General features: G+C 41.2%; 2 protein-coding genes and 1 long non-coding RNA gene across 3 annotated transcripts; all 3 read left to right on the top strand.

Moving 5' to 3' along the window:
* The first annotated feature begins 3,943 nt into the window (after positions 1-3,943).
* Positions 3,944-6,055, top strand: LOC114428344 (uncharacterized). The gene is made up of 4 exons (XR_003669574.1): positions 3,944-3,980; positions 4,639-4,762; positions 5,011-5,031; positions 5,290-6,055. It is a non-coding gene; the product is annotated as an uncharacterized LOC114428344 (long non-coding RNA).
* A 3,283-nt stretch (positions 6,056-9,338) lies between these two features.
* atp5mj (ATP synthase membrane subunit j) lies at positions 9,339-11,224 on the top strand. Its single transcript, XM_028396675.1, has 4 exons — positions 9,339-9,454; positions 10,411-10,534; positions 10,803-10,823; positions 11,084-11,224. The coding sequence occupies exons 2-4, from the start codon at positions 10,411-10,413 to the stop codon at positions 11,095-11,097; spliced, it is 159 nt and encodes a 52-aa protein (XP_028252476.1). The 5' UTR covers positions 9,339-9,454; the 3' UTR covers positions 11,098-11,224.
* A 1,846-nt stretch (positions 11,225-13,070) lies between these two features.
* gareml (GRB2 associated, regulator of MAPK1-like) lies at positions 13,071-26,399 on the top strand. The gene is made up of 7 exons (XM_028396670.1): positions 13,071-13,334; positions 15,353-15,493; positions 20,596-20,726; positions 20,811-20,976; positions 21,195-22,045; positions 23,818-23,987; positions 24,223-26,399. The coding sequence occupies exons 1-7, from the start codon at positions 13,223-13,225 to the stop codon at positions 24,821-24,823; spliced, it is 2,172 nt and encodes a 723-aa protein (XP_028252471.1). The 5' UTR covers positions 13,071-13,222; the 3' UTR covers positions 24,824-26,399.
* Positions 26,400-26,650: the final 251 nt, after the last annotated feature.

Here is a 26,650-nt window from a genome sequence, read left to right as displayed (position 1 = left end):
ACAGTCTATGTGCCATGTAGCAGCTGCACCCACACGTTGGTTCTAGCAGTGTGAGAATGAGATAATGTTTAAAAGCACAATAGGTAAAATGTAATGGGTGTGAGTGAAAGTGAGTGATATTAAACTTGTGGATTTAATACATTGATTTTAAATACATGAATACGAAAGTTATGCTTCTTATGAATATATAGTCTCCTATTGTGACTTCTAGTTAAACACACGTTTTACTTGTCTTGTAAAGTCCTTAAGATGGAGCCAACATACAAGTAGACAAGTTTTAAAGAAATACGCCCATTAACCTCCAATGGGTGGCGCTACCCACCAAACCGTGAGTGAAATACTACAGAGAGAGAAGAAGAAGAAGAAACTTTGGGCAGTTGGGGAGACATGATAGAGCTTGAAGTGGAGTATGAAGTTACGCCAGGGCAGCAGAGGAATGATAACAACATGCAAGCTAAACGCAAGAGTCCTGTGGTTGACTGGTACCTTTTAGATAAAAAAAGAGATAGGAAAGTAGATCTTGTCATGGCTTTTAACTATTGGGTGCAGCGTAGTTATGCTGATTGTGTTTGTATTTTTACAGATGGTTCTAAGGATCCAGACACAGGAGTAACAGGTTTTGGGGTCAGGGAGGGGGTCATGTTAAGTTTTTGTGGGTTCCAACTAGGGTTGGGCGGAATTAAGGTATACCGGCGGGCATAGGTGTAGCTACCATTACATCAGAGGGGGACGTGCCCCCCCCTCAACCAAACACACACACACACACACAAATTTACTGAGTAGGAAACTCCACCTAACGCTGTTTCGATTGCTCGTGAAAAAACTCAGTTTCGCTTGGTACATAAGAGAATAACCTCACCACTGAAATCCACTCCATGTGTTCCTGGTTACCACAGCACTGCAATACCGTTACTATAGTAACGGAGCTAACAAAGCCAGTGACTCTCTTGGGGCGAGCGTAAAACACCGCAAAGAGAACCTGCTGGTTGAAGCTGGAGGAGGTAATGTCAGTGTCATCCCACAAAGTCCAACTCATGCTAAATTACTGTTTTGTTACATGGCCCCAAGTGACGTTAGGTTGATGTTAAATCAACTTAGAAAAGTTGGGAGGAAGCTGCTGTTTACTTCAGTTACATTAGACGGTATTATTTGTCTGATGACATGTTGTTTGCCTTTTCTGTTGCCTCCCCACACACAATGGACATGAGGAGATTCCTAACAAAGACACAGAAAGTTAGAGTTGTTTTCGGCATTAACCCATATTGTAATGAGGCCAGGTTAGCTTCTGTTAGCCTGCTAGCATTAGCTCCGCCTAGCCAGCGCACATAGCCACCTGCTCGTATTCTTATCAGTAAGAATAAAATAAATGTAATGGACCGCCAGGACACAGTGGTGCATTATATGAACAGGGAAACAGTGATGTAGCAGATAAGGCAGTGCATCATTATAAACACATCCACAAGGTTGGTTGTGAATTAAGCAGTTTGTGTTTAAGTGACTGAGACCGCCGAGATGTTTACAGGGCAGTTCATCAGTTGTCCTTGAAGGGAGATAGGAGTGCAGAGGAGTCAGATAGGAGCACAGCTGCTAGGCTAGTCTTCAGAGCCGGGAGAGGGAGGGTGGGGGAAGGGACAGACAGAAAATCAACCAAAATCATAACAACAATTTTCGATCTGTTATTAATTTGCCCAGATCAGTGATCAATCGGTCACTTTGGCCTCAGTGCTCATGTGTCCCTTGCAGGTGCATGGAGAACCTTTGACATCTCTTCCAGCTTGACAGATATTCCTTCCATTGAGATCCTCAAATGGTCGGACTGTCTTCCGATGTTGTCCACCCGCTTCCAGCCCTCTCCGGAGCAGGCTGAATTGTTGCAGATCAGCCCCTAAATCCGGTCCATCTTCTGATGTAATTCCGAGATCCGAGGTCCCATGAGCCCAGGGTCTTGTTTTGTGTCCACGCTTAGCGGTAGTGCCAATTTGCCAGCAGCGGCTTTTCCAATTCTTCGGTACAGCAGGGCAGTTCCCACGCAATTCAGAAGTATGTCCAATAGATGAACAGATCCTCCACATCTTCCAGAGTCAGTGGCTGGAGACATACCAGACGCCAGGTTTCCCAGGAATCACAGACATATCCACCAGCGAATGTCCCTTCAGGGTGATGTCTTCCTTTGTGAGAAAATGTTGTCCAATGCACTGAGCGACCAATTTATTAGCCCCATGTCAAAAAAGTATCCCAAGGATAGCAAGGCAGGGTGTTCAGGGGGGAAAAGGTCACAAAAATCACAGGACAGAACAAGACAGAACAGAGCAGAGCAGAGCAGGAGCAGTAGAGCAGAAACACGTCTGCACTCCTTGAAGGACAGATAAGAATCATCTCTCTACTCCATATTTGAGGTTGGTACTGAGAGTAAGTCAGAGGCAGAGGCCATCATGTAGGGCCAGTGGAGGAAGTTCTATTGCTGAGGTGAGTGATGACGGGAAAACTTATCAGGTGGACATGAGGGAGATTTGCCAGTCTTTTGTCTCTGTAAATGAGAGAAGGCGGCAGATATAGAGGCTTTGTATAATCTGTTAGTGTAGTAGCACCAGTATGGTTCTAAATAGTTTAACAACCTGTTCAAATCTGCAGGAAATCACAACTACTTCATATTATTATATTATATTTCATAATATACTAATGGAACCCACAGAAGGTGTCCCCCCAACATTTTTAATGCTTCCTACACCACTGCCGGCGGGGCACACAGGTAGCGACGGTATCATTTTTAATGGTATTTACTTTCTGAACGGTGTAGGCACAAGCCAACAGTTTGGTGACGTCTGAGCCTACATTTAGAATTTTATTGTTTCCAGTAGGGAAACTTGGCAGTGGAAAACGTGGTTTTCAGTTTACCGGACAAGTGTTTTTATTACCATGCATAACTTCTAACATAAATACTCCACAAGGCTCTTAACATGATAAAATTACAGAAACCAACACATCGGGACTGGCTCATACCAGCTTAATACCGCGGTGTGCTGCCAGCATGAAATTTAAAAAAAGTCTGTTCGCTATATGCGTTTTTAAATACCCTCAATAAAAACTATATTAACTGAAAAAGATCACTTGATATGTGTCAGGCAGTTTATAATGCACTTTACCTGCCGTGAATTGTAGGCTACAGCAGCTGAATTAAAATTAAACGTGCGCGGTGTCTCTGCAACTGGCAACGGTGCACGGCACGGTATTCACGTACACCGGGGTAAAATGCGGAGGGCTGTTGGGATCAGTGGGAACGAAAAAGTGGACAGATTGGCAAAAGAAGCTCTTAAAAAATGTAAAATGGGGAAATGATGGTTAAAAGTAGTAAAATTGAGGCAAAGTGTGTGGTATGGAGGCAATTAACTCAGGAGTGGCAAAGGGAGTGGGACACTGGAAAGAAAGGGAGACAATATCACATTCAGAACATGGTTTCAGGGTCAATACTGCAGGGGGGGCTTAGGAGAGAAGAGACAGTGATCACAAGACTCAGGTTGGGGCATTGTATGCTTAACAAGACATTACACATGATAGGGAAACACGAGACAGGGTGGTGTGAGTGTGGTCAAGTAGAGGAGACAGTGGAGCATGTTGTTTTGAGGTGTAGAGAGCACAGGGTGCAACTTGCGGAGTATGGAACAGCCTTAAGGCTGTTTGAGATACTCGTGGAGTATGGAACAGCCTTAAGGCTGTGCATGAGTTTTCACTGAAGAGTATTTTGGGGTGTGGTAGTAGAGCACAGATAGGGTTACTAGTGTCCTTTTTAAAAGAGACAGGGCTATATGTGAGGATATAGTGAGTACTGATGAGTTAGTTAGTTGTTTGAAAATGTTTTTTGTACACAAGGCATTGGATTGTAAGCTCACGCAATGTCCCATACTCCGGAACAGTAGGTGGCGGTAATGCTTCTTTAAGTTGGTTGCCAACCAACTTAAAGAAGCAGCGTGACAGACTCAAAGGTAATGAAGCAGGCTACATTTATCGAGCAAAATGACCTCAATTATGATAGAGCAACACTCACTGTATCATAACAGCGACTTAAAATGGAGCAGTTGTTTCTTGCTGTGGTTTAGCTGCTACTTTTGCAAGTGCAGTCAGCCAGCTAGCTAGCTTTTTGCTAAGGCTAGTTAGCTTCTTGTTGTGCAGTACATAAGATACTAGTCACTGGCCATCCGTATATAAATTAGATGGTATGTCACAATACACTGAGATAATTCGAATCACGTCGTTCTAATAGCGGTTTGCATCAGCTACTTATGAGGTTACTTGTTGCCATTAACATTTGCCTTCTACATTACCTTCAGTGAAGATAAGTGATTGGACATGTCAACCATGTGTGGAGTTCTGCTTTCGCTGATGAATGCTGTCACTTACTCGTACTCCGTTTGGTCATTGTTTCCCTGTCGCTGCGGTCATTAGTAAAGCTTTGACACAGCTGAGGGTCATTGTATCCATCCTGTTTTTTGCCATGTTAAGTAAACACCACATTAGGTGGTTTGGTGCATACATCAAACAAAATAAGCCTAAACAAGCCTAAACAAACTGATTTCATGATGTGTGACCTCTATATTAACTGATACATAAGCTCTGTTCTGAGACTTTTTTTTTTTTAAACAGATGGCTGGACGCAATTTTGCAAACTGGTGGGGCCTGATGAGACCTTACTACACTCAGGTATACCAGGAGATTTGGGTGGGTGTTGGCATCATGACATACCTATACTACAAAGTCTCCTATGGGGGTGAGTACAAGACTACCGTACTTAACTGTAGTGGTTTATGCTTTACAGACTGTGACATTAAGTTGCAGCTGCTAAAACTTTACAAGTCTTTACACTTATTTGGTAATATTAGAACAGTAAACAGCACATTTTCTTATTTCTGTGTTGTTCAAGGCTCATTAAATTGCTTTAAAAAGCTACAGTTGCCTAAAATGTTTTACAGTGTAGTTGTATAGTGACTAATATAGTGATTACTTTTTCCATTGCAGGCAAGAAGGCTGTGAAGGACAGTAAGTACTTCTATCAATTATATTTTCTTTCTAAATTCTTCATATACATTTATTTTTTAAATTAAAAATATGACTATCAAAATCAATGAATGTCAAATATTATGCAGTTACACGTGTTTACCTCTAGATGTCACTCAAGTCTTGTAATTTCTTGCTGCTTATTTGTAACTTGCTAGAAAGATTGACTAATCTGGGAAGAAGAGGGTTTTCTTATATCCATGTGTGTCATTAAACATGTTGGTTTTGTCCTCTTTTCAGAACCTGCTCACTGAGCGTCTCATCATGCTGACCACCCCTCCACCCGCTGTGACATAATGCCCTATGCCCCAAGTTCAGAATTCCAACCTCATATTAGAGTTTTGTTAATATTAAACAAATTTTATTTTAGATACTGTATTAATCCCAGAGGAAAATTCTTTACGGCTGCTGCCAAGCAGTGTCATACAATGACTAGCAAGGCACGCCACAGGCTAGGGTGAAGTGTCTTGCCCAAGAACACACAACGGTGACTAGGGGGGATTGAACCACCCTGCTATACCACTGCGCCACTGTTGTCAAAGTTGTTTTCCCAGACACTTCCTGACAATTCCATCAACTTTTTTTTGTACAAATTACATTTGTACAAAACTTGTACAAATTGCATATAGCACGTATGGTGTCACAGTGGCCATGTTGTGGTGATTTGAAAAGAAAGATTTTAACAAATAGACCCTCGAAACATTGTGAAGACCTATGTCTACAGATTATCAGTTCATTTTCAGTAAGAATGCCTCTTGTATTTTAAAAGATTTATATGTTATTTTCTGTTGATGTACATTTAAGACAGACTGTTTAAACACAAACACATTTCTACATACAGTATAACATGGTTAAAGTCTAATTTTAATGGACAATGCAGACCTAGCTGCAAATCTTTAGTCTGTTCAGACCATTATGTGGGATATTCTACACTTGTAAGTGAATGTATTTCAGTGTTTTTCATATCCTGTAGGAAAAACAAAGTGACCTATTTATAGCCAATGAATCACTGGTTAGGTTTGCATTTTAACCAACTGATCAAACCACAATTTAATCAGTCACAATGAAAACAGGAACATTTACCAAATGTTTAGATTCTACATTTCACACTGCTCTGATTTACAGTGGTTTACTTGCTGAAATGCTCACTGCATCATTTAGTAAGTGGAACCCGGTTAAGCTTACCAAGGAGATAAGTACACTGGTTGGAAAAGTAAAATGTGCGAAAACGCTGCGAGATGGTTCATTGTTAATCATCTGTAGTGTATTCCTCCACCACATCGATGCTTCAAATGCCAAAAGGTTGGACATGTCGCGGCAGTCTGCAAGGGAAAGCAAAGGTGTGGGAGATGTGCTGGGGAGCATGAGTATGGTAAATGTGAGGAAGGAGCCATACTAAAGTGTTGTAATTGTGTAGGAGAGCCCAGCTCTGCTTACCGAGGGTGTGCAGCCAGTAAAAGAGCTGTAGAAGTGCAGAAAGGAAAAATTAGGACGGGGGTGACATATGCAGAAGCGGCTAAGAAAGTTCCTGCACAGCCAAAGAGGACAGCAACGCTAGAGACACATAGTCCCATGTGTCGGGTGCAGTAAGATTACTACTACTACTACTAATACTCATAAAGAAAGATGACTTTGTCTTATTTATGGTAGAAGTTATTAATTGCACGTCCCAAGCAGAAAGAAAAAACGAAAAAATTCTAAATATTGTGAAGGCAGCACAAAAGTATCTTAACATTAATGCAAATTGGGAATCGGTTAAAGAGAAACTAACCGAGAGTCAATATTCTTCTCAGTCTCAACCATGGAGTGGTGTATCTTCCTTTTAATGTTAAATATATTTCAATGGAATGCGAGAAGTCTCATTAGTAACGGTCAAGAATTTAAAAAATACATTTCAGATTTAGTAGATAAATCACATATAATATGCATCCGAGAAACATGGCTTTAAGCCCCAGTTGGACTTCATAATTCAAGGTTATACAGCAATTAGACATGATAGGATAGAAAGGCAAGGTGGGGGAGTAGCAACATTTGTGCAAGTTGGCATGAGATATAAAGTTGACAGGGTGGGACAGGATCATGAGTCGATAGTGGTTAGAATCTGGGCAAGAAGTGGTCAGGTTTTGGTGGTTAATTTTTATAACCCCAGCAATAGACTGAGCAGTCAGGATATAGAAGTAGTAAGTGGACAGATTCAGGGGAAGGTAGTATGGTGTGGTGATTTTAATTCACATAATGTGTTATGGGAGAGCCTGAGCACAGATGCAAACGGCCAGGTCATTGAAGTGTTTCTTGAAGCAAATTCATTGGTTTGCGTCAATGATGGTCAAGGTACAAGGTATGATTGTATTAGAAACATAGAGTCCCTTAGACAACACTGGTGTCAGGTACAATGGCAAGCATTACATCTTGGGAGGTACTTAAAGACTTGCCAATGGGAAGTGATCACTTTCCCATTATTACAACAATTGGAACTAATGTAGTTAGAGAAGATGAAGTGCGGATACCAAGGTGGATGCTAAATAGAGCTAACTGGGAATTATTTCAGGCATTAGCCGACAGCCAATGTGTTAGACTTAATGAAAGATGTTTCACTGATTTTGTTTAATTCTAAATTTATTTCTAGTATTGTCCAGGCAGCTGAGGCTTCAATCTCCAAGACAGGTGGAAAAGGAGGTAAAAAGTGTGTTCCTTGGTAGAGTAAGGAATGTAGTGCTGTAATAAAAGAAAGAAATAAGGCGTTTAAGCAGGTAAGAAGAGATCATACACTTGAGGCTAGAGTTAGGAGAGACAATGGAGAGAATTATAACTGATAGAATAACATACTACTTATAAAGCAATTACTTATTTTGCCCTTCTCAGAGTGTTTTGTTGCGCAGAGTATTCTAGGTTGTATAATGTTGATAATGTAACGCTGCAAGGTAGTGTGTGTAGCTCAGTTCTCTTCAATACTATGATAAATGACATTTTTGATCAGATAGATAGAAGCATAGGCATTTGATTAAGCTTGATAGAGAGCAAACTCAAGGACTGCGCATTTGTTGTGGAGCTTTTAGATCATCGCCTGTTGCGGCTCTGCAGGTTGAAGCCGTGGAGCTCCCACTACAGTTAAGAAGGTTTAAACTAATGCTTGTATATTGGATCACCATCTTACTATAATAGCTTTGGATGGATAGGTAATGTATATGCTCAGAGATTAGACCTGACACAATTTCGATTTAGTTCTATTGTACCGTGCCCTCTGATTCCACCATGGCTGTGTGTCACACCAGTAGTAGACCTAAAGTTGCGAGAGGCATTTAAAAAGAAGAAGAGGAGTTGCCCAGAATGGTTTATTGTCCAAAACTACTTTGAGCAGTTTGAGGACAGTTTGGTGATATACTGCTGAACTGACAGCTATAGTGTTAGCTCTTAAATGGATACTTGTTAATAGCTGTCAGGGCTTGAATAAGGTTGTAGTTGCCTCAGATAGTCAAGCTGTGCTGTTGAGCATAAAGTCAGGTAAATCTTGCAGACTTGAGCTTTAGTGTAAAATATATCAATTTTTATTTCAGTTGTGTAAAAAATGTTTGTGTGCAGTTTGTTTGGGTCCCTGCTCATGTGGGCGTTGAGGGGAATGAAGAGATGGATATTTTAGCCAAACAAGCTTTGAAGCAGGACACGGTTTACATTAACATCCCACTGAGCAAAGGTGAGGGTAAATCTGTCATTCATAGTAAGGCCCAAGAGATGTGGCAAGAACAATGGAATGATAATGACACTGGTAGGCATTTTTAAAGGGTTGTGGGTGGTGGCAGATTAAGGGAGGGGAATCAAAGAGAGGAGGCAGTGTTCACACGCTTGAGAATTGGTCATACAGGCCATACAGGCCTTAACAGTTCACTTCACCGCATAGGAAAACATCAAACGGGAACGTGTGGATTTTGTACACAGTCAGAAACAGTTGTGCATGTCCTTTTGGAGTGTAATAAGTACACAGAAGAGCGCAAGTGTTTAACCACAGTCCTGATCAGAGAGAAGAAATAGAATAGAATAGAATATACTTTATTAATCCCTTTGGGAAGGTCCCTCAGGGAAATTTGGGTACCAGCAGCAATACAGCACCGACAGTCAGGAGCAAGAGTTAAATAGAATAAAATAGAATAGTATAAATAATAAATAAATAATAAATAATAAAAGCACTTACATTAAGTAATCTGTTAGGAGATGTATCTAAAAATGTAAGGAAAGGGTTAATGATATACTTAAAAAGCACTCCAGTCCGGTAGGTGGCGGTAAATGCACCTGAAATTGGATGCCAACCGCCAGCTACATTCCAAAAAGAAGAAGAAGCTTTCCGCACGACTTTGACGTAGCGCAGCAGCAGCTGTCCTGACCTTCCAACAGCAGCGTGACAGACTCAAAGGTAATGAAGCAGGCTACATTTATCGAGCAAAATGACCTCAATTATGATAGAGCAACACTCACTGCATCATAACAGCGACTTAAAATGGAGCAGTTGGTTCTTGCTGTGGTTTAGCTGCTACTTTTGCAAGTGCTGTCAGCCAGCTAGCTAGCTTTTTGCTAAGGCTAGTTAGCTTCTTGTTGTGCAGTACATAAGATGTTAGTCACTGGCCATCCGTAAATAAATTAGATGGTATGTCAGAATACACTGAGATAATTCGAATCACGTCGTTCTAATAGCGGTTTGCGTTTTTTCGCCTTTATCGTGTGATCGAGTTGTACATACCTAATGCTAACTGTAATGCAGCTAGCTACATACGAGGTTACTTGTTGCCATTAACATTTGCCTTATCTTCTACATTACCTTCAGTGAAGATAAGTGATTGGACATGTTAATCAGAAAACATGTGTGGAGTTCTGCTTTCGCTGATGAATGCTGTCACTTACTCGTACTCCGTTTGGTCATTGTTTCCCTGTCGCTGCGGTCATTAGTAAAGCTTTGACACAGCTGAGGGTCATTGTAACATTCTGAGAAACTTGTGCAACCCAATGTTTTGTTTTAAGTACAATAGGACACATGCTCTCTTATTAGCAGATAAGTTAGTTCAGACCACACCTTACATGTGTGGGGTAAAAATTATTATTCCAGTTACTCAGAATCCATCCTGTTTATTGCCATGTTAAGTAAACACCACATTAGGTGGTTTGGTGCATACATAAAAAAAATATAATAAGAAGCATGCAGTACAGTAGAATAAAATAAGATACACCAATTTAAAGCTATAAATAAACTTATTGAAATTTACAATGTATGTAAGCGAGGGTCTTTAGATGTACCAGACAGGCCTAAACAAACTCTATATCCTCTATATTAACTGATACATAAGCTCTGTTCTGAGACATTTGTTTTTTAAACAGATGGCTGGACGCAATTTTGCAAACTGGTGGGGCCTGATGAGACCTTACTACACTCAGGTATACCAGGAGATTTGGGTGGGTGTTGGCATCATGACATACCTATACTACAAAGTCTCCTATGGGGGTGAGTACAAGACTACCGTACTTAACTGTAGTGGTTTATGCTTTACAGACTGTGACATTAAGTTTCGTAGGATCTCGTTATGTTGCAGTTGCTAAAACTTTACAAGTCTTTACACTTATTTGGTAATATTAGAACAGTAAACAGCACATTTTCTTATTTCTGTGTTGTTCAAGGCTCATTAAGTTGCTTTAAAAAGCTTCAGTTGCCTAAAATGTTTTGCAATGTAGTTGTATAGTGACTAATATAGTGATTACTTTTTCCATTGCAGGCAAGAAGGCTGTGAAGGACAGTAAGTACTTCTATCAATTATATTTTCTTTCTAAATTCTTCATATACATTTATTTTTTAAATTAAAAATATGACTATCAAAATCAATGAATGTCAAATATTATGCAGTTACACGTGTTTACCTCTAGATGTCACTCAAGTCTTGTAATTTCTTGCTGCTTATTTGTGACTTGTTAGAAAGATTGACTGTAATCTGGGAAGAAGAGGGTTTTCTTATATCCATGTGTGTCATTAAACATGTTGGTTTTGTCCTCTTTTCAGAACCTGCTCACTGAGCGTCTCATCATGCTGACCACCCCTCCACCCGCTGTGACATAATGCCCTATGCCCCAAGTCCAGAATTCCAACCTCATATTAGAGTTTTTGTTAATATTAAACAAATAAAGTTGTTTTCCCAGACACTTCCTGACAATTCCATCAACTTTTTTTCTGACTTGTACAAATTGCATATAGCACGTATGGTGTCACAGTGGCCATGTTGTGGTGATTTGAAAAGAAAGATTTTAACAAATAGACCCTCGGAACATTGTGAAGACCTATGTCTACAGATTATCAGTTCATTTTCAGTAAGAATGCCTCTTGTATTTTAAAAGATTTATGTTATTTTCTGTTGATGTACATTTAAGACAGACTGTTTAAACACAAACACATTTCTACATACAGTATTAGTCTAATTTTAATGGACAATGCAGACCTAGCTGCAAATCTTTAGTCCGTTCAGACCATTATGTGGGATAATTTACACTTGTAAGTGAATGTATTTCAGTGTTTTTCATATCCTGTAGGAAAAACAAATGGAGTAAGTGACCTATTTATAGCCAATGAATCACTGGTTAGGTTTGCATTTTAACCAACTGATCAAACCACAATTTAATCAGTCACAATGAAAACAGGAACATTTACCAAATGTTTAGATTCTACGTTTCACACTGCTCTGATTTACAGTGGTGGATTTAGCACTGGTTATATAACTTGCTGAAATGCTCACTCTGCACTACACAATGGCACAAAGCACTACAACAACACAACTGATTTGTTGACAAAAATCAATAACAAATGAATAGGTTTCTGTGTACAGATTGGTTCAGTGTACGCAGCGAGTTGACCGGAGTCCTGCCTGGGGCCGCAAATTTAATGCTGTGAGGAGTGGTCCCTACGTCTACTGATGATAAGACTAATTCAGTCAGGAGAAAAGGTGTGGTATTAGTATAGAAATAATTTCAATGTACACAATTCTCACATAACGGGGTATGTTGTCTAACAAACCCAAACATAAAATCCATACAAAAACAGGCTTTTGGTGACTCCATTCTTATAAATGTGTCTCAAAATAATGTCATAGTAGTCTCTTTGGCAAGTTGCTCTCTTGGGACTGAGATGACCTGATTGCTTTTGGTGGGAGGGATGAGTTGAATTTGTTCAACCATAATGCTAAATCATTAAATAAATATCTGGTCCGAGTGTCTTTCATTGTTGCTCCCTGTTCCAATCCACTTTTATGCTTACAAATACACAGAAAACATTTTGTCTTATAAACATTGTTGCTCCATAACATCTTGAAATATGCTGAAATTATCACATTCAAAAATACTAATTAGGTAGAAAATAATCTCTGTGTTGGTTCCTACCTTCTAGCTTAAAGCCCCTGATGATGAGGCAATGTCTCCCAGAGCCCCTCACATCATCTTCCATGCAGAAGTGACAACATTCTGGACATTTTTTCTTCTCAGACTGCTTTGTTTTAATCATTTTGAGAAGCCAGAGAAGGTGAACTCTGATAGATTGTTGCCTGAAACAAAGACAAATTTGATATAATTTACATTTCTGCATTAAACTCATCTTTTTGTTTTTTCTCCTACACAAAATCACTTGGCATTTTGTTATGTACCCCTGATCTGACTTTAACTCGACGGTAATTTTGTCATCAGGTTGTGCTGCAGATGGCCTGATCTGTTATTTAGTCTACCTTTACTGTTGGTATGGGATATAATGGAGTTAATATACAGACAGAGTAGGCCTTTTTCTGACATTTAGATTTTGGGATCTGTCCCTACAGTGATGGGTATTATATGCAAAATGTCTCCAGGGATGTGAAACATAGTGTGACCTGCTCTCAGGTTGACTTGTGTGGGTGCTGGAGGACCGACCGACCGACTGACAGACTGACGGACAGGGAGAGTGAACGGAGAGGGCTCGCGCTCCCTCCCTCCGCTCGCACGCACCGACTGTGTGACTACGCTCCCCTCTCTCCTACATTCAAACATGGCGAAACTCTTTGCCATTATTTCGCCGCCGTCACCCTCACCGTGCTCCACTTCATCGTTAACATCTCCACTAACACCACAACCAGCATCTTCGCCATCACCACCATTATCTCCGGTACCGTGATGACCCGGGAGGATGGAGAAGTTGTCGGCGAGCCTGTCGGAGATCACTTGGAGCCCCTTGGCGCTGCCGTTGGACGCGGTGGTCAGCAAGTTCCGTCTGCCTACCCTGGTTCGCCTGGCACACGGTAAGAGACGCACAAGTTTTTCACAGCTACCTTGACTCACGACACTGCCATTTTTCTCCGCCGTGTCGTGCACTTTAACAACTATTGTTAGTTAGCTAACTGACGCTCCTCCGCGGCTTCAAACCGCTGATTCAAGTGATGATAAATAACACCAAACGCTACGTATGGAGAATAAGAAAAAAGGTTATATTTTTAGATACAACGTGCGTTGGCACGAAATTGTGTGAGTGTAAAAAGACAAGTTTGTAAGAACATGTACAGAAAACTGCAGAAGAATCTTAGGAGGATTTTAACTGTGTCAAGCCGGGTAGTGAAAATGGCCGCTTCCGGTTATAACTTTCAAAATAAATCTACTTTTAAATAAACTAGTCAAAATACTTTCATACTTAAGAATGAATAGTTTCAAATATTTCATAGCTTTCAATGTCCTCTAAGCAAAACATAGTGTGTTAGCCAAATATATTAAATAAAGTTGGTCTTTTTTAATTGGATAGTATCAAACAGCCATTATGTGTATTTGAACTATGAGTTCATTTTAAATCATGTTTATTGATAGTCTGCTATTAATTAGATGTTGTTACCAGCTTTGATTTGGTAACAAGTGCTGAATCTGTATATGGCTATATATTGCCTATACAGACAATAGTCAAATATACTTAATAGAATTACATCATTTTATTAGGCATACAAACCAATGTGCTCTTATTTTGAAGCATATGTCATTACTTCCGTTTTATTTATTTTTTTTTAATCTGGGTGCCTTGATGCAGCTGCTGTATTCATACCCTGTCACTGACTTTACTACTTCACAACCAGCCGAGTGACATGCATATGGAAGTCATACTGTAACATCTTTGTTGTCGTTTGTATTTACTTCATACATGTATTGATGCCAGCGTGATCCCCGGCCTCGCCAGATTTTGCAGTCTTAACTTTGGGAACGGGCGATGAGTGTCATGGCCAAAGTTGTTCCAGTCCAACGAGGCCCGGAAAGCCACAAAGTGTCTGTTGTGCTGCTGAAGTGCTGTTTAATTCTTTTCATATGCAAATTCTGTAATCTGTCGGTGAATGTGGTGAATACTAAGGAGCAGCGGCGAGGAGGAAGAAACTCCTACTTTCTTTTTTTTCTGGACAAAAGCGCGCACCCAAGCCCTGTCATCATGGTCCCGGAAAATTACGCACCTTACTTCTGGCGGCGCGCGTGTGCATTGTATATATAGCCAGAGTGTGCGCGTGTGGGTGTTTATTAACTGCACTGTAGTCACCCCACAGGTGCCTCCTTGTTTGCACAGCCAGCCAACCCAGATGGTAGTTAGTTATTTACAACAGGACATAAATGACAGCAAGTGAGTTTTCGTTAACCTTTTTATAGTCACATCAACAAACAACAACAGTGTTAATATTAATGGAGAGGTTGAGCTCTGTGTATGTATTGATGTAATTCACTGTGTCAGGGACTTCCCTGATGGGCTATGGTATAAATGCTGATGACTGCTTCTTTAAATAAATAGTTAACATGGTGGCTACACAAAGGAACACAGTATTTTATACATTATAAAATGTCACACATTATAGTTTAGGTAACCTGACTATTTACATGCCATACTTTACAAGTTTACTGCCCCACCTACAGTGACAGTGAGCTAAACTTGTTCCCCTCAGTCCTGTGTTTATATCCAGCCATCCATCAACATGATTGTTAGACTCAGAGGCTTTGGAGTAACAGCCGTGTGTGTGTGTGTGTGTGTGTGTGTGTGTGTGTGTGTGTGTGTGTGTGTGTGCGATTGAATTGTACCACTGTGCTATCAGCAGAAATCGATGCCCTTGTGCTACCATGCTCCTGGGAAAGCTGTGTGTGTGTATGGGGCCTGTTTAACAGTAGGATGCCAGTTGTAGTGGGGTCCTGATGAGCAGGTTAGAGGTGGTGAACTGTCACTGATGATGGTAATTATGAACACTGTGTGTGTGAGACAGTTTTCCATGTGACCTAAGAACAAATGTGTGTATGTCTATTGCAGGTGAATGTGTGGAGGGTCTGTCAGAGGAGGATGTGGTGCTGTTACACTCCTGCCGTCAGTGGACCACAGTGACAGCCCACAGCTTAGAAGAGGGACACTACGTAATTGGACCCAAGATTGACATTCCTCTGCAGTATCAGGGTGAGCATGCACACACTGCATACACACACACTATTTCTACACATGGACAAAAGTTGCCGTCGGCCGACAATTTGTTCACACAATGAAAATAATAAATATTTTTTCCTCATGGAGTAAAATAAATGCATATTTTTATAAAATGGTCAACGTTTTCCACTCATTCTATTTTTGGAGGGGGATTTTGTGTTCGTTATAGAGTAGCCAACGTAAAACAATAGTAGACTTTGAGAAGTAATGCGACAATGTTCTCAGACTCTGTTGAGCAGTGGAAAGTGGGATTTGTTGCGATAAAGTTATATTTTATATTATATATTATATCATCCAGAAAGCGAGCATTTACAACAATCACAGTCATAGTCAAGGTGTTAATCTGGATTGATGAGAATAGGCTCAGTAGGAGTGTTTTCCTGCTGCTGTTACTTAGTGATGTGTGGAGAATTACACTACTTATATGCCACTTGTGTTCTGTAAGATACTGGGAGCACCACAGGCAGTTCACAGCAGCACCCTGCTGCCCCCTTTCATTATGAATAGTTTACATTCAGAGACAGAATGAACATGCCAGCAAGAATGAACCACTATATAAGCAGTAGGCCACTTAATGGCTAGAAAGTGCTGTGAAGCCAAAGCTTGTTCCATGCTACAGAAAGTTTGAGTACTCAGTGAGCATGATCCTGATGAGCAGGTTAAGTTAGGGTGGGTACACTCCCTCGTACCTTATGACCCTGTTTCCTGTGTTTGTTATAGTTTCCTATAGTGTGTAGCCATTACCTTCAAAAGAATACATCAAAATTGTGCACAATAAATACAGTGAGGTCATTAAGTATTTGAGCACTCTGTGATTTTGCAAGGTCTTCTACTTAGAAATCATGGAGGAGTCTAGAAATTTCAGCATAGGTGCTTTTCCGCTGTGAGAGAGAGAATCTAAAAATAAAAATCCGCAAATCACTTTGTATGATTTTTTAACAATTTATTTGTGAATTACTCTGTCAAATAAGTGTTTGATCACCTGCTGATCAGCCAGATTTCTGACCCTCAAAGACCTGATATTTTGCTTTTAAATAGTCCAGCTACACTCTGCTCATGATTCTAAATTATTAGCACCTGTTTGAGGACGTTAGCTGTCACAAAGACACCTGTGCACCCCACAATCAGCCAAAGTCTAAGTAGCAACATGGGCAAAACCAGAGAGCTGTCAAAAGACACAAGGGTCTAAATTGTAGACCCTCACCGAGCTGGAAAGGGCTGCAGGGCAATTGCCAAGCAGCTCGGTGAAAAAAGAACAACTGTTGAAGCAATTGTCAGAAAATGGAAGAAGCTAAACATGACTGTGTCAATGTCCCTCGGACTGGGGCCCCATGGAAGATCTCTCCTCGTGGGGTCTCAATGATGCTAAGAATGGTGAGGAACTAGACGGGAGGAGCTGGTCAATGCTATGAAGAGAGCTGGGACCACCAAGGCTACTATCAGTAATACACTAAGACGTCATGGTTTGAAATCATGCATGGCACTGAAGGTTCCCCTGCTTAAGTCAGCCAATGTCCAGGCCCGTCTGAAGTTTGCCAGGGACCATCTGGATGATCCAGAGGAATCATGGGAGAAAGTCCTGTGGTCAGATGAGACCAAAATAGAACATTTTAGTCTTAACTCCATTCGCCATGTTTGGAGGAAGAAGAATGATGAGTACCATCCCAAGAACACCATCCCTACTGTGAAGCATGGGGGTGGTAGCATCATGCTCTGGGGGTGTTTTTCTGCACATGGCAGAGGGCGACTGCACTGTATTAAAGAGAGGATGAACGGGGCCATGTATTGGAAGATTTTAGGGAACAACCTCCTTCCCTCAGTCAGAGCATTGAAGATGGGTTGAGGCTGGGTCTTCCAACATGACAATGACCCAAAGCACACAGCCAGGAAAACTAAGGAGTGGCTCTGTAAGAAGCATATCAAGGTTCTGGAGTGGCCTGCCAGTCTCCAGACCTAAATCCAATAGAAAATCTTTGGAGGGAGCTAAAACTCCATGTTGCTCAGTGACAGCCCAGAAACCTGACAGATCTAGAGAAGATCTGTATGGAGGAGTGGGCCGTGTGCAAACCCAGTGAAAAACTACGGGAACCTTTTGACCTCTGTAATTGTTAACAAAGGCTGTACCAAATATTAAAATGTTTTGACTCAAGTGATCAAATACTTATTTGACACAGCAATTCACGAATAAATTGTTGAAAAATCAAACAATGTGATTTCTGGATTTTTATTTTTAGATTCTCTCTCTCTCTCAGAGGAAATGCTGAAAATTCTAGACCCCTCCATGATTTCTAATTAGGAGAACTTGCAAAATGACAGGGTGATGAAATACCTTTTGACCTCACTGTATATATATATACACGTGTGTGTGTGTGTGTGTGTGTGTGGGTACATTTCCCAAGAATGTAATGGCCTCCTGGGTTGCTTGTCATCAATCTGCACTGTGAAGCACATTCATTCAGCTTGAGGCCTTAAATCTATTCACAAAAATAACACCCTAGCCTTCACCACCTTTACCTACATTTACGCTTCCAGACAGCTACCATGTGACCTTCCCTGACTCCGCTTGTCCATTGACTACTTACCGTCTTCCTGCTGAATGAGTCTAGTCGGTATGACCTCACCGGAGCTCATCCCCACAATCCCATTGTTCTGACTCTTAGTCCAGTCGCATTATTCCCTGTGTAACTGGATCTTAATGCCTGCTCTCCGATGCTTCCTTGGATGAGGCGCTGATGTCACCGCACACTACTGCCGCCTCTCAGGCTCCTTTTAGGAAGAATGAAAGAACATTTGGTCAGGAGGGGGGTATGTGAGGTCATTTTAGACTTTTTAGCATTTTACAATGGAAGCAAATTACAGCCAGTATTGCAAAGTGATTAACTAGTCAAATCATAAATGTAACAGTAAATGTGGCTTAAACTCCTACTAGCACAAAATTAAGTGAAGTTTCAATTTAGAATTCTCTTTCTCAGACTAATTTTTAGATCTTGTCACATTGGTTGCTGTTTAATGTAGCATGCATTCACTATGCTTCTCTATGTGAAATGTGTCTTCACAGCCACTCTGTAGACACCCTGTCTCACTCAGAACAGTTTATCTAAATATTGTGTGGGCTTTATGCAATTTATTGGTTTACCTTTATGGGCAGTTTATACCACATCTGTTGGTAGTACCCCTGAAACTTGAACCCGCAGACACCAGACTAATTGTATTTATAGAATAAAAAAGAATTAGGATGGCTGGCCAGGCTATGTTTAATGTGCAGTTATACAAGGGTCTCAGTCTTTAATTAATTGCAATTTTGCCATTAGACACCCAGACACATTTCCGGCAAGTCAGAAGTTTTAGTTGGCCGTCCTAAACTGTCACATTTCTCAAATGCTGGCTCTCAATAGATTATAAGAGAGGATTCATTATAAACTGCAGGGAGCTTGTTTCAGAAATATTACAATAGTATTTAACATGATGTAAGTTTAATGTTAATGTACATGTGGCCAAAATATAATGAACCCAATGAGAGAATTGGTTGCACCTTCCAAAAGAATACAGTATGAGTTAAGGGCTGTCCAGTCAGTTCAGATGTGTTAATTCTTTTCTAAATTCCCTTCAAACAGCAGCAATTGCAATGCCTACATGTACCAGATTACATTGTATTGTAACACCCAGATCTTTAGTTAATGATGCATTCCAGTAGCAGTAAAATAAAGACAGTTTAAATGTATTTCCACTTTCAGTATTATCTTTGTGACTCTTTAAATATGACAAGTTGTTTTTAATTGTAAAGCCATTGTCAGTGATGAGCTAATGTCTGTGTGATGACTTCATACAGGAAGTCTAAATAAGCTTAGGATGAGAGCAATATAGGTTTACCCTGGGGATGGACAACAGGATGCCTTGCTCCTCCTATCCGTTCTGTCTGTCTGTAGCCTCCTCTGTCTATCGGTGTGAGGCTGGGATGACAGAAGTGCAGAGAACAGAACATCTGAATGACCCCTTGTCATGAATGAGTTCCAGGGAATCAAGTGGCGCCACAGCCACCTTTGCTGTGTGGAAGTAGTAGGCCTTTAAAAACCTCAGCGTATAGAGTAACAGTAGCTTGTCGATTCACTGTTACATCTCTGTTCTGTTCTCTATTTTTGTGACTTCTAACTAAATAATCCTCTTACGTATAAGAGTTTCCAGGATTGAGCTGGAGTTTGTTTAGTGTGGTGGTAAGCCTTTATGTCAAACCCCTGCTCAGTCTGTCACTTTTTTGGGGGGGATGGGATGCGGTGGGTTGTGTTGAGAAGTTGCTGGTATTGTTTGGTGGGTGGAAGCTTCTTATCCTGGGGGCTCTGTTTGAATTGGAAGGTGGGGGGGGAGAGACGGAGAGGAGGGAGGAGCTGGCATAGAGGATAGTGCAGTTTGGTATTCTGCTCTGCCTCCCAGACAAAAAAACTTTCTCATCTCCCTTTCCCTTACAAACACTTTGACTCTGTGAGAAAAAGGAGGATCCTCTAAGCGTTATAGTCATTTAAACTCAATCCAATTAAGGGTAGATAGGAATACAGGTTAACTGTGAGAACCCTTCTGTTAAAAAGGCTGATTTGGAGCATGTAATTGGTGGCTTAAATAACAAAATACAGTTTAAACACCAGCAATGTGAAAGATTTACAGACAGAGGGGTAGATGAGCAAAGGAGAGAGAGAGTTGTGCATGTGTGAGTGTCTCCATGGTGATGTGTCTCTGCTCTGAGTGAGAATAGGGGTCCTTTATTGGTTGCCATGCCAACACCGTCGGCTGTCAATTGGCCGAGAACTGGTGCCAGGTCATAGGTCAGTGAGGTGTCTTTGTATCCTTCTCGTCCAAACAGTGACTACTGCAATGTATATTTGCTTTTATAGTTAGACAGATGAAAAGACAAGCATAACAATAGCAAATTTTTTGGTTTCGCTTACTTCCTACTCTTCTTCCCTTTTTCCTAACTAGTTTTCCTTCTGCACTCTTTTCTTGCCACTCTACATTCATCTTCCCTCTGGGCATCTATATCCATACATTTTATCCAATCCTTCTTTTGACCTTCATCCTCTCTGTAGGTAAGTTCAAATTGTTGGATGAAGACCGGGACGTTAGGGATCCAGTCCAGTATTTCTCAAGCGTGGAGGAAGTTGCTGGAGTCTTCCCCGACCGGGTCTTTGTTATGGAGACGATCACGTTTAGCGTCAAGGTTAGCATCATTCAAACTCTCCACCTGTACTGTATCTTGCCTATGATTAAATATCACATCCATGTATGCATGTGTGCACTGCAGGTGGTTTCTGGTGAGTTCAGTGAGGACAGTGAGCCTTACAGCTTTACTCTGCAAGCTGGAGATGAGCTGTCACTCATGGGGAAGGCGGAGCTTCTCTGTGCCACGCCATCAAAGGAAAAGACAGGACTGAGCGCACTCCTGAGACGCCTAGGAAAGACTCCTAGAAGTAAGTAATGCCAAAGGAAAGAAAATTAGTGAAATTGCTGGCAATACTGAAGATACTCAGGACAATATTTGGTGGGCTTGCAGTTTGTTATCTGTGTCTGCATGAGTAACCTACAGAAAAAGCAATTTACTACACCTAGAAATTAGGAGGTAAACTCTGTAAAGCACTCTGCTGTATGTATGACCGGACTGACACTCTTGCTGTCTCTGTCCCTTTAGGTAAAACTCCTTGCTTGGTCTGCATGAACCATCGCACCAATCAGAGTGTCAGCCTGCCCTTTGGCTGCCGTGGGCGTTTTTGCACTCGCTCCCCCCTGGAGCAAGGCATGTTGGGAGGGGAGCACACGGTACGCAGTATTATTGAAAGAGTCCGCCTCCCTGTTAACGTGTCCGTGCCATCACGGCCACCACGGAACCCCTATGACCGCCATGCGGTAAGAGAGGGCCACCGCTATAAGCTGCTCAACATTGTAAGCAAGACGGTGGTGCTCTGTATGGTACTTCGCCGACAGGAAGTGTCTCCCTCCCATTTTTTGTTGCTCCGTTGCATGCCCCGGTTTAATGTGGCTGAGGCCTCTGTCCATACAGCAGCACTGGAGAGTCTTCTGCTGCGGCATGCATTTGATCCGGACGCATACTCTCGTGCTGTTAGAGAGACCCGGCCAGAGTTGGAGTGTATGACAGAGGAGTGTGTGAGCCCGCGGCGCTCTCACATGTGTGTTTCAGGTCAGGATTCGTTGGCCCCGGCACTGCAGCGCCTTTCGATGTGCGGGTACATTGGTGGGGTATCAGACAGCATGTCACAGCGCTGCAGGGATTCTCTTGGAGAGCGGCTTGGGGACGGACCAGGTGAGGAGAGGGAGTATGTGACTCCTGAGTGGACTGACGCTGAATTGAGGACCAGTGAGGAAATCCCTTATGAGGAACTCTGGACCAATCAGAATGCAGAGAGCTTGGGAAAGGAGCCAAACCTTATATCCTTCCATTCGTCTTCCTCATTGGACGGGTCTCTTGGTACCGTGGTGGCTAGAGTGTCTACCCCACCGCCTGTACCTCCAAAATCTGATGCTGTGAGTTTCAGTCCTCGCCTCCTGTCCTTCTCTTTGTCCTTCTGTCTATCATCCTCCTGATCTGTTCACAATAGCATCCGGCTGTTGAAAGTCAGGATGCTTTGCTTGAATTATTCATATGTTAGAGCTTTTAAAACTTACTGACACACTCCCACATACTGACTTCCTGGAAAAGCTTGCAGACACCGCCCCTGTGCTTACCACACACGAATACATACATACATGCATGCTGGCATGTCGCAATGTCCCTTGTGGCCAGTGACCAGCCCTACCGGAAACAGTGAACAGGAAACATCCACACAATAATTCAATAAATAGCACAAAGCCAGCTTATTCCCCAGGGTATGTAGGTGCAATACTGATAGAGTCTTTGTTTTAAGATTGGCCGGATTAGTTTGTTTTATTTCATAATGAAAGACACCACAAAGCAAAAGATCTAGATTACAAAAGCTATCACTATACTTTTTTCTAGGAGCTTTAAATCTAGTAGGAATGTTCTCCTGTGATATCTGGTGTAATTTGCAGTTTGTTGTTTATGTGACATTAAAATATGTTCTAGTTCTTATATAACATATGTTTACATATAATATACTTTTCACCTCTTCAGTGTATTGTTTTCTATTAATCTGAAACCTGAGGCTGAATGTACTTAGACTATGGCCACATTGCTGTTGGTGAAAATGGGCCAGATCATTTGGTTTCACACAAATTTACAGTAAATGGTATTAATATATAAATGACAAAATGTTGACTTTAAACAATATTTTTCTTTCAAATTGACAAACATCGTATTTGTACATATTTTTCCAAAATAGGGTCTCATGGTGATTCACACAGACACAGGAAACATAATAAAAAAGGGATGAGGTAGGAGAAGAACAGGGTTCTTTCTTAACAAGAAAAGGCTTTTTAATCTAAGTACTGGTAGTAAGTAAATGCTTAAATGCAAATATGTCATTCGTCACCTTTACTGTGTTAATGTTTAAATACTACTATACATACATGCTCCAGCAGGTTAATCATTTTGAATTGCCAGACAATGCTGCATTGTTACTGTGTGGTTGTATCATCTCTGTTGTGATAGAAAGGGTTTTTTGTCTTTGTACGTTTTAACGTGAGATGTGTGGAATACACTCTCAGATGTTACATCTACATTTACTATACTACTAAAGTGATGCATAATATTACATTTTTGTTGGATTAGTTTTCATTGTAAGTAAGCTCACGGTTGTATGTGTACTGTCAAAGCTTACTTAACATCTTACATGGATCTTACATCTTACATGCTTCTCTTTAGTTCAGCTTTAAGGTGAACAGTATTCTTATGTAAAAATGAAATAATATAGGTGAAGAAGTTGTTATGTGTCAGGTTAAAAACAAGGTTTTTGCTGCAGAGCTGCTCACATGCTGGTTCACTATTAGGCTCTTTAGTTATCATGAGTGTGTGTTGTGCTTTTAAGGGTCACATTATCAGGCCTTTGTTTTGTCTAATTAACTTTTTTTCAGCGTTAGGCAGCACAACAAGTTTGTGTGGGTGGTGCTGTACAACTGGATTATACCCTGTCACACATAGTGTTCTAATTCCCTGATATTTAGCTTGACAAGATACTGTGTGTGTGTGAGGGAGTTTGTTTGATGTGTAAAGGTCACTAGCTTTGACATTTACCAAGCATGCTCTCACATCAATCCTCCTGAGAAGTCAAGTTTTAGGACTTAACTTTCTTTTTGCTGTTGTGTGGGTTGTTATTATGCATGTGCGTGTGTGCGTCTAGGTGAGAGAGGAGTGTCGTTACTTGATTGCCCCTCCAGTTCCCCCTCGCTGCTCTAAAGGAGGCTCCATTTCCAGTCCAGCTCCCAGCCCTCCGGTTCCACCTCGCTTCCCCAAATCCTCGACTTCTGCAAGACCAAACCTCTCCTTTTACTCCTCTGGACTGCAGGACAGGTACAGGATAGCTTGTTTTTACTCAAGATTCACAGCCACTCAATCTTTAGATTATATTTATGGCCTTTCAAAGTATACAAGAAGAAGAAGGTTCTGGCTCAAACTGAACTGCTTTTACATTCTGCTGTTTAAAGCACATAAGACATTATTGGAGTGGTGCCAGGTGAGGGCACTTCATCTGCTGATTATCAAGTCATATGATCACAAAATATGTGTCTTTCTTGTTCTGCCCCAGCTGTTCACCCTCTCCAGATGCCACCCTCTACTGTTACCCCTGCTCCTGGGGGGACTGCCCGGCTCCAAACCCCACTAGTCCTGAGCCAGTCTCTGTCATCCCTGCAGACAACACGGCCAATCCTCAGCCTGCACAGGCCACATGGGCAGAACCATGGGTCGAGTCCTTCACTTCCTCTGGGCCTCGGCTCAGACCACCACCCCCACAGAGCCGATTTGCTCCCTTTGGTGCATTAAACCCCTTCAACCGCCAGTCCCCTTGCCCCTCACCTGAACTTACAGCAAGCCCCACTACAGATTCTTCCAGAGGTGCAGAAGGTGGTGGGACATCTACAGGGGTCACTGAGGGGTTATCTTCATCCCCTGACCCCACCTGGCGGCCTCCTGCTGATCTGTCTGCGCTGTCGTTGGAGGAGGTGTCAGCCTGCCTGCGATTTATTGGCCTATCAGAAGCAGCCGTGGCTGTGTTCCAGAGGGAGCGAATCGATGGCAGCCTTCTGGTGCAACTGACTGAAGACATCCTGTCACATGACTTCCATTTAAGCCGACTCCATGTGACCAAGATCACACAATTTATACAGGGATGGAGGCCCAAAATCTAACGCTCCGTCCTAATGATGTGCCTGTTGGCTGCTGAGCCTTCTTGAATGTGCCTTCCACTGTGACAAACTGGCTGCTGAGCCCCCCTGACTGAAAACGAAGGAAACAACGCCACACTGTGGTCAATATGAAGAACTGACATTTGACTGGCTCCAGGACTCTGAAACACACACTGACTGTATTTCCTGTCTGAATCACAGACTGGAACTAGTTTACTAACAAATGGCTATGGTAGAGAGCTACATGAGGAAAATGCTCTCTTTTAGTTTGTCTATGGGGAATGCTGCACATGTCTTAAACACTGTGAGCGCATATGGCCCTTATGCAACATGAAATCTGACATGAGGGAAACAGTTTCAATCAATTTTACATCAAATCTATTTTGACAATTTCTGCAGGTTTTAGATACTGTGTTCAATAAGTTCCAGCATAAGGAATTGACAGCCACTATTGTTGACCTATATGACACATAAGTTACAGCAGTAACAGTTGTACCACTGAACCTGTCTGCTGCACAGGGCTGTGTGCACACCATTGGCACGAATGAATTTTTGGAGATAGGAGCTAGAAAAAAAGAAAACTGCAAAAGGTACTGTATGAAAATGAAGAGATGAGAAATATTAGCACTCAGTGATTACTGAGGCTGAGGTACTGATTCATGATTCACTGAGTTGAGCATACAGTATTCTGTATCCAGGCATTTTGTGCTTTGGGCACTGTTTATTTTATTAACATTTCCTTTAGGAATGTCCTTGTGTCTAGAGTTTTCAGAATTTTCAACTGCCTCAGAAATAGAGTTCTCAAAATGTACCTCAGATTGCTTGTTCAGATCTGCTTGATTCAGTAATGCATAATAATAAATGTAATCGCACTTTGTAATATATTCACACAGCGATTTTTTTTTTACTACATTCCACATCCAAGTCTAAAATATGAGTTAACAGACTGAGAGAAAAGCAAAAATAATGTGAACATAAAAATGTAATTTCATTGAGTAATAAGAAATCCCCATAGTTTATGAAATGAAAATAAGAATATATACTAGTATATAAAGAGCTACAAAATGGCCAGCAGGACTTAAATTGTTGGTGTTTTAAATGGCTTTCTGCTCTATTAACTCTGTTTATGACCTGTTTAAAGGACCACTGTGTAAGGATTTAAGGATCTTTAAATGGTGTACAGAATTCAGTGTAAAATCATTTGTTGCGCAGAATGTTTCTACGTAAGCCAAAAATAAACCTAACGCTTCAACCAACATCAAAGTATAAGCCATTGTACCGTACATTCTCCTACATATTTGGTAAGGCTGCAGTCTGCAAACTCACCACTAGATGCCACTAAATCCTCCACACTGGTCCTCTAATTACAGGTTTGTAGATAAGAGTAATGTAAAGATAGTGATGTTAATCCAGGGGCTGTATCAGCAGCATCAGTAACATCAGCACCATTAAGTTTATCCATACAACTAAGACAATGCATTTTTTTGTTTTAATTAATTTTATGTTCTTAAGAAATAACTGACCACAGAATGCCAAAATTGACCAGTCAGAACGTACCATTAAACACAGATGATGTGAACATGCAGTTTCAAAGTCTTGACTCCTATGTGGACGTCTTTTGCTTTTGTTTTAGCAATGAGTAAAATTATGTATAACGCTAAGTATGCAGAATTAGCTTTTCGCTAATTACTGTCTGCATTAGTGTATGCAATAACCCTTGGATATAGACTACTACCAGTGGTTTATACTAAAACTGAAGAAAGATTAAATATCTGCTGATGATTCTCTTCGTCATTTTTTGGTACATTATAATCAGTTTTTTTGTGTATT

This window comes from Parambassis ranga, chromosome 24 (genome assembly GCF_900634625.1).
Source record: "Parambassis ranga chromosome 24, fParRan2.1, whole genome shotgun sequence".
Taxonomy (NCBI): Eukaryota; Metazoa; Chordata; class Actinopteri; family Ambassidae; genus Parambassis; species Parambassis ranga.
Note: the sequence above shows the minus strand (reverse complement) of the source record. Positions and strands in the feature narration are given on the sequence as shown.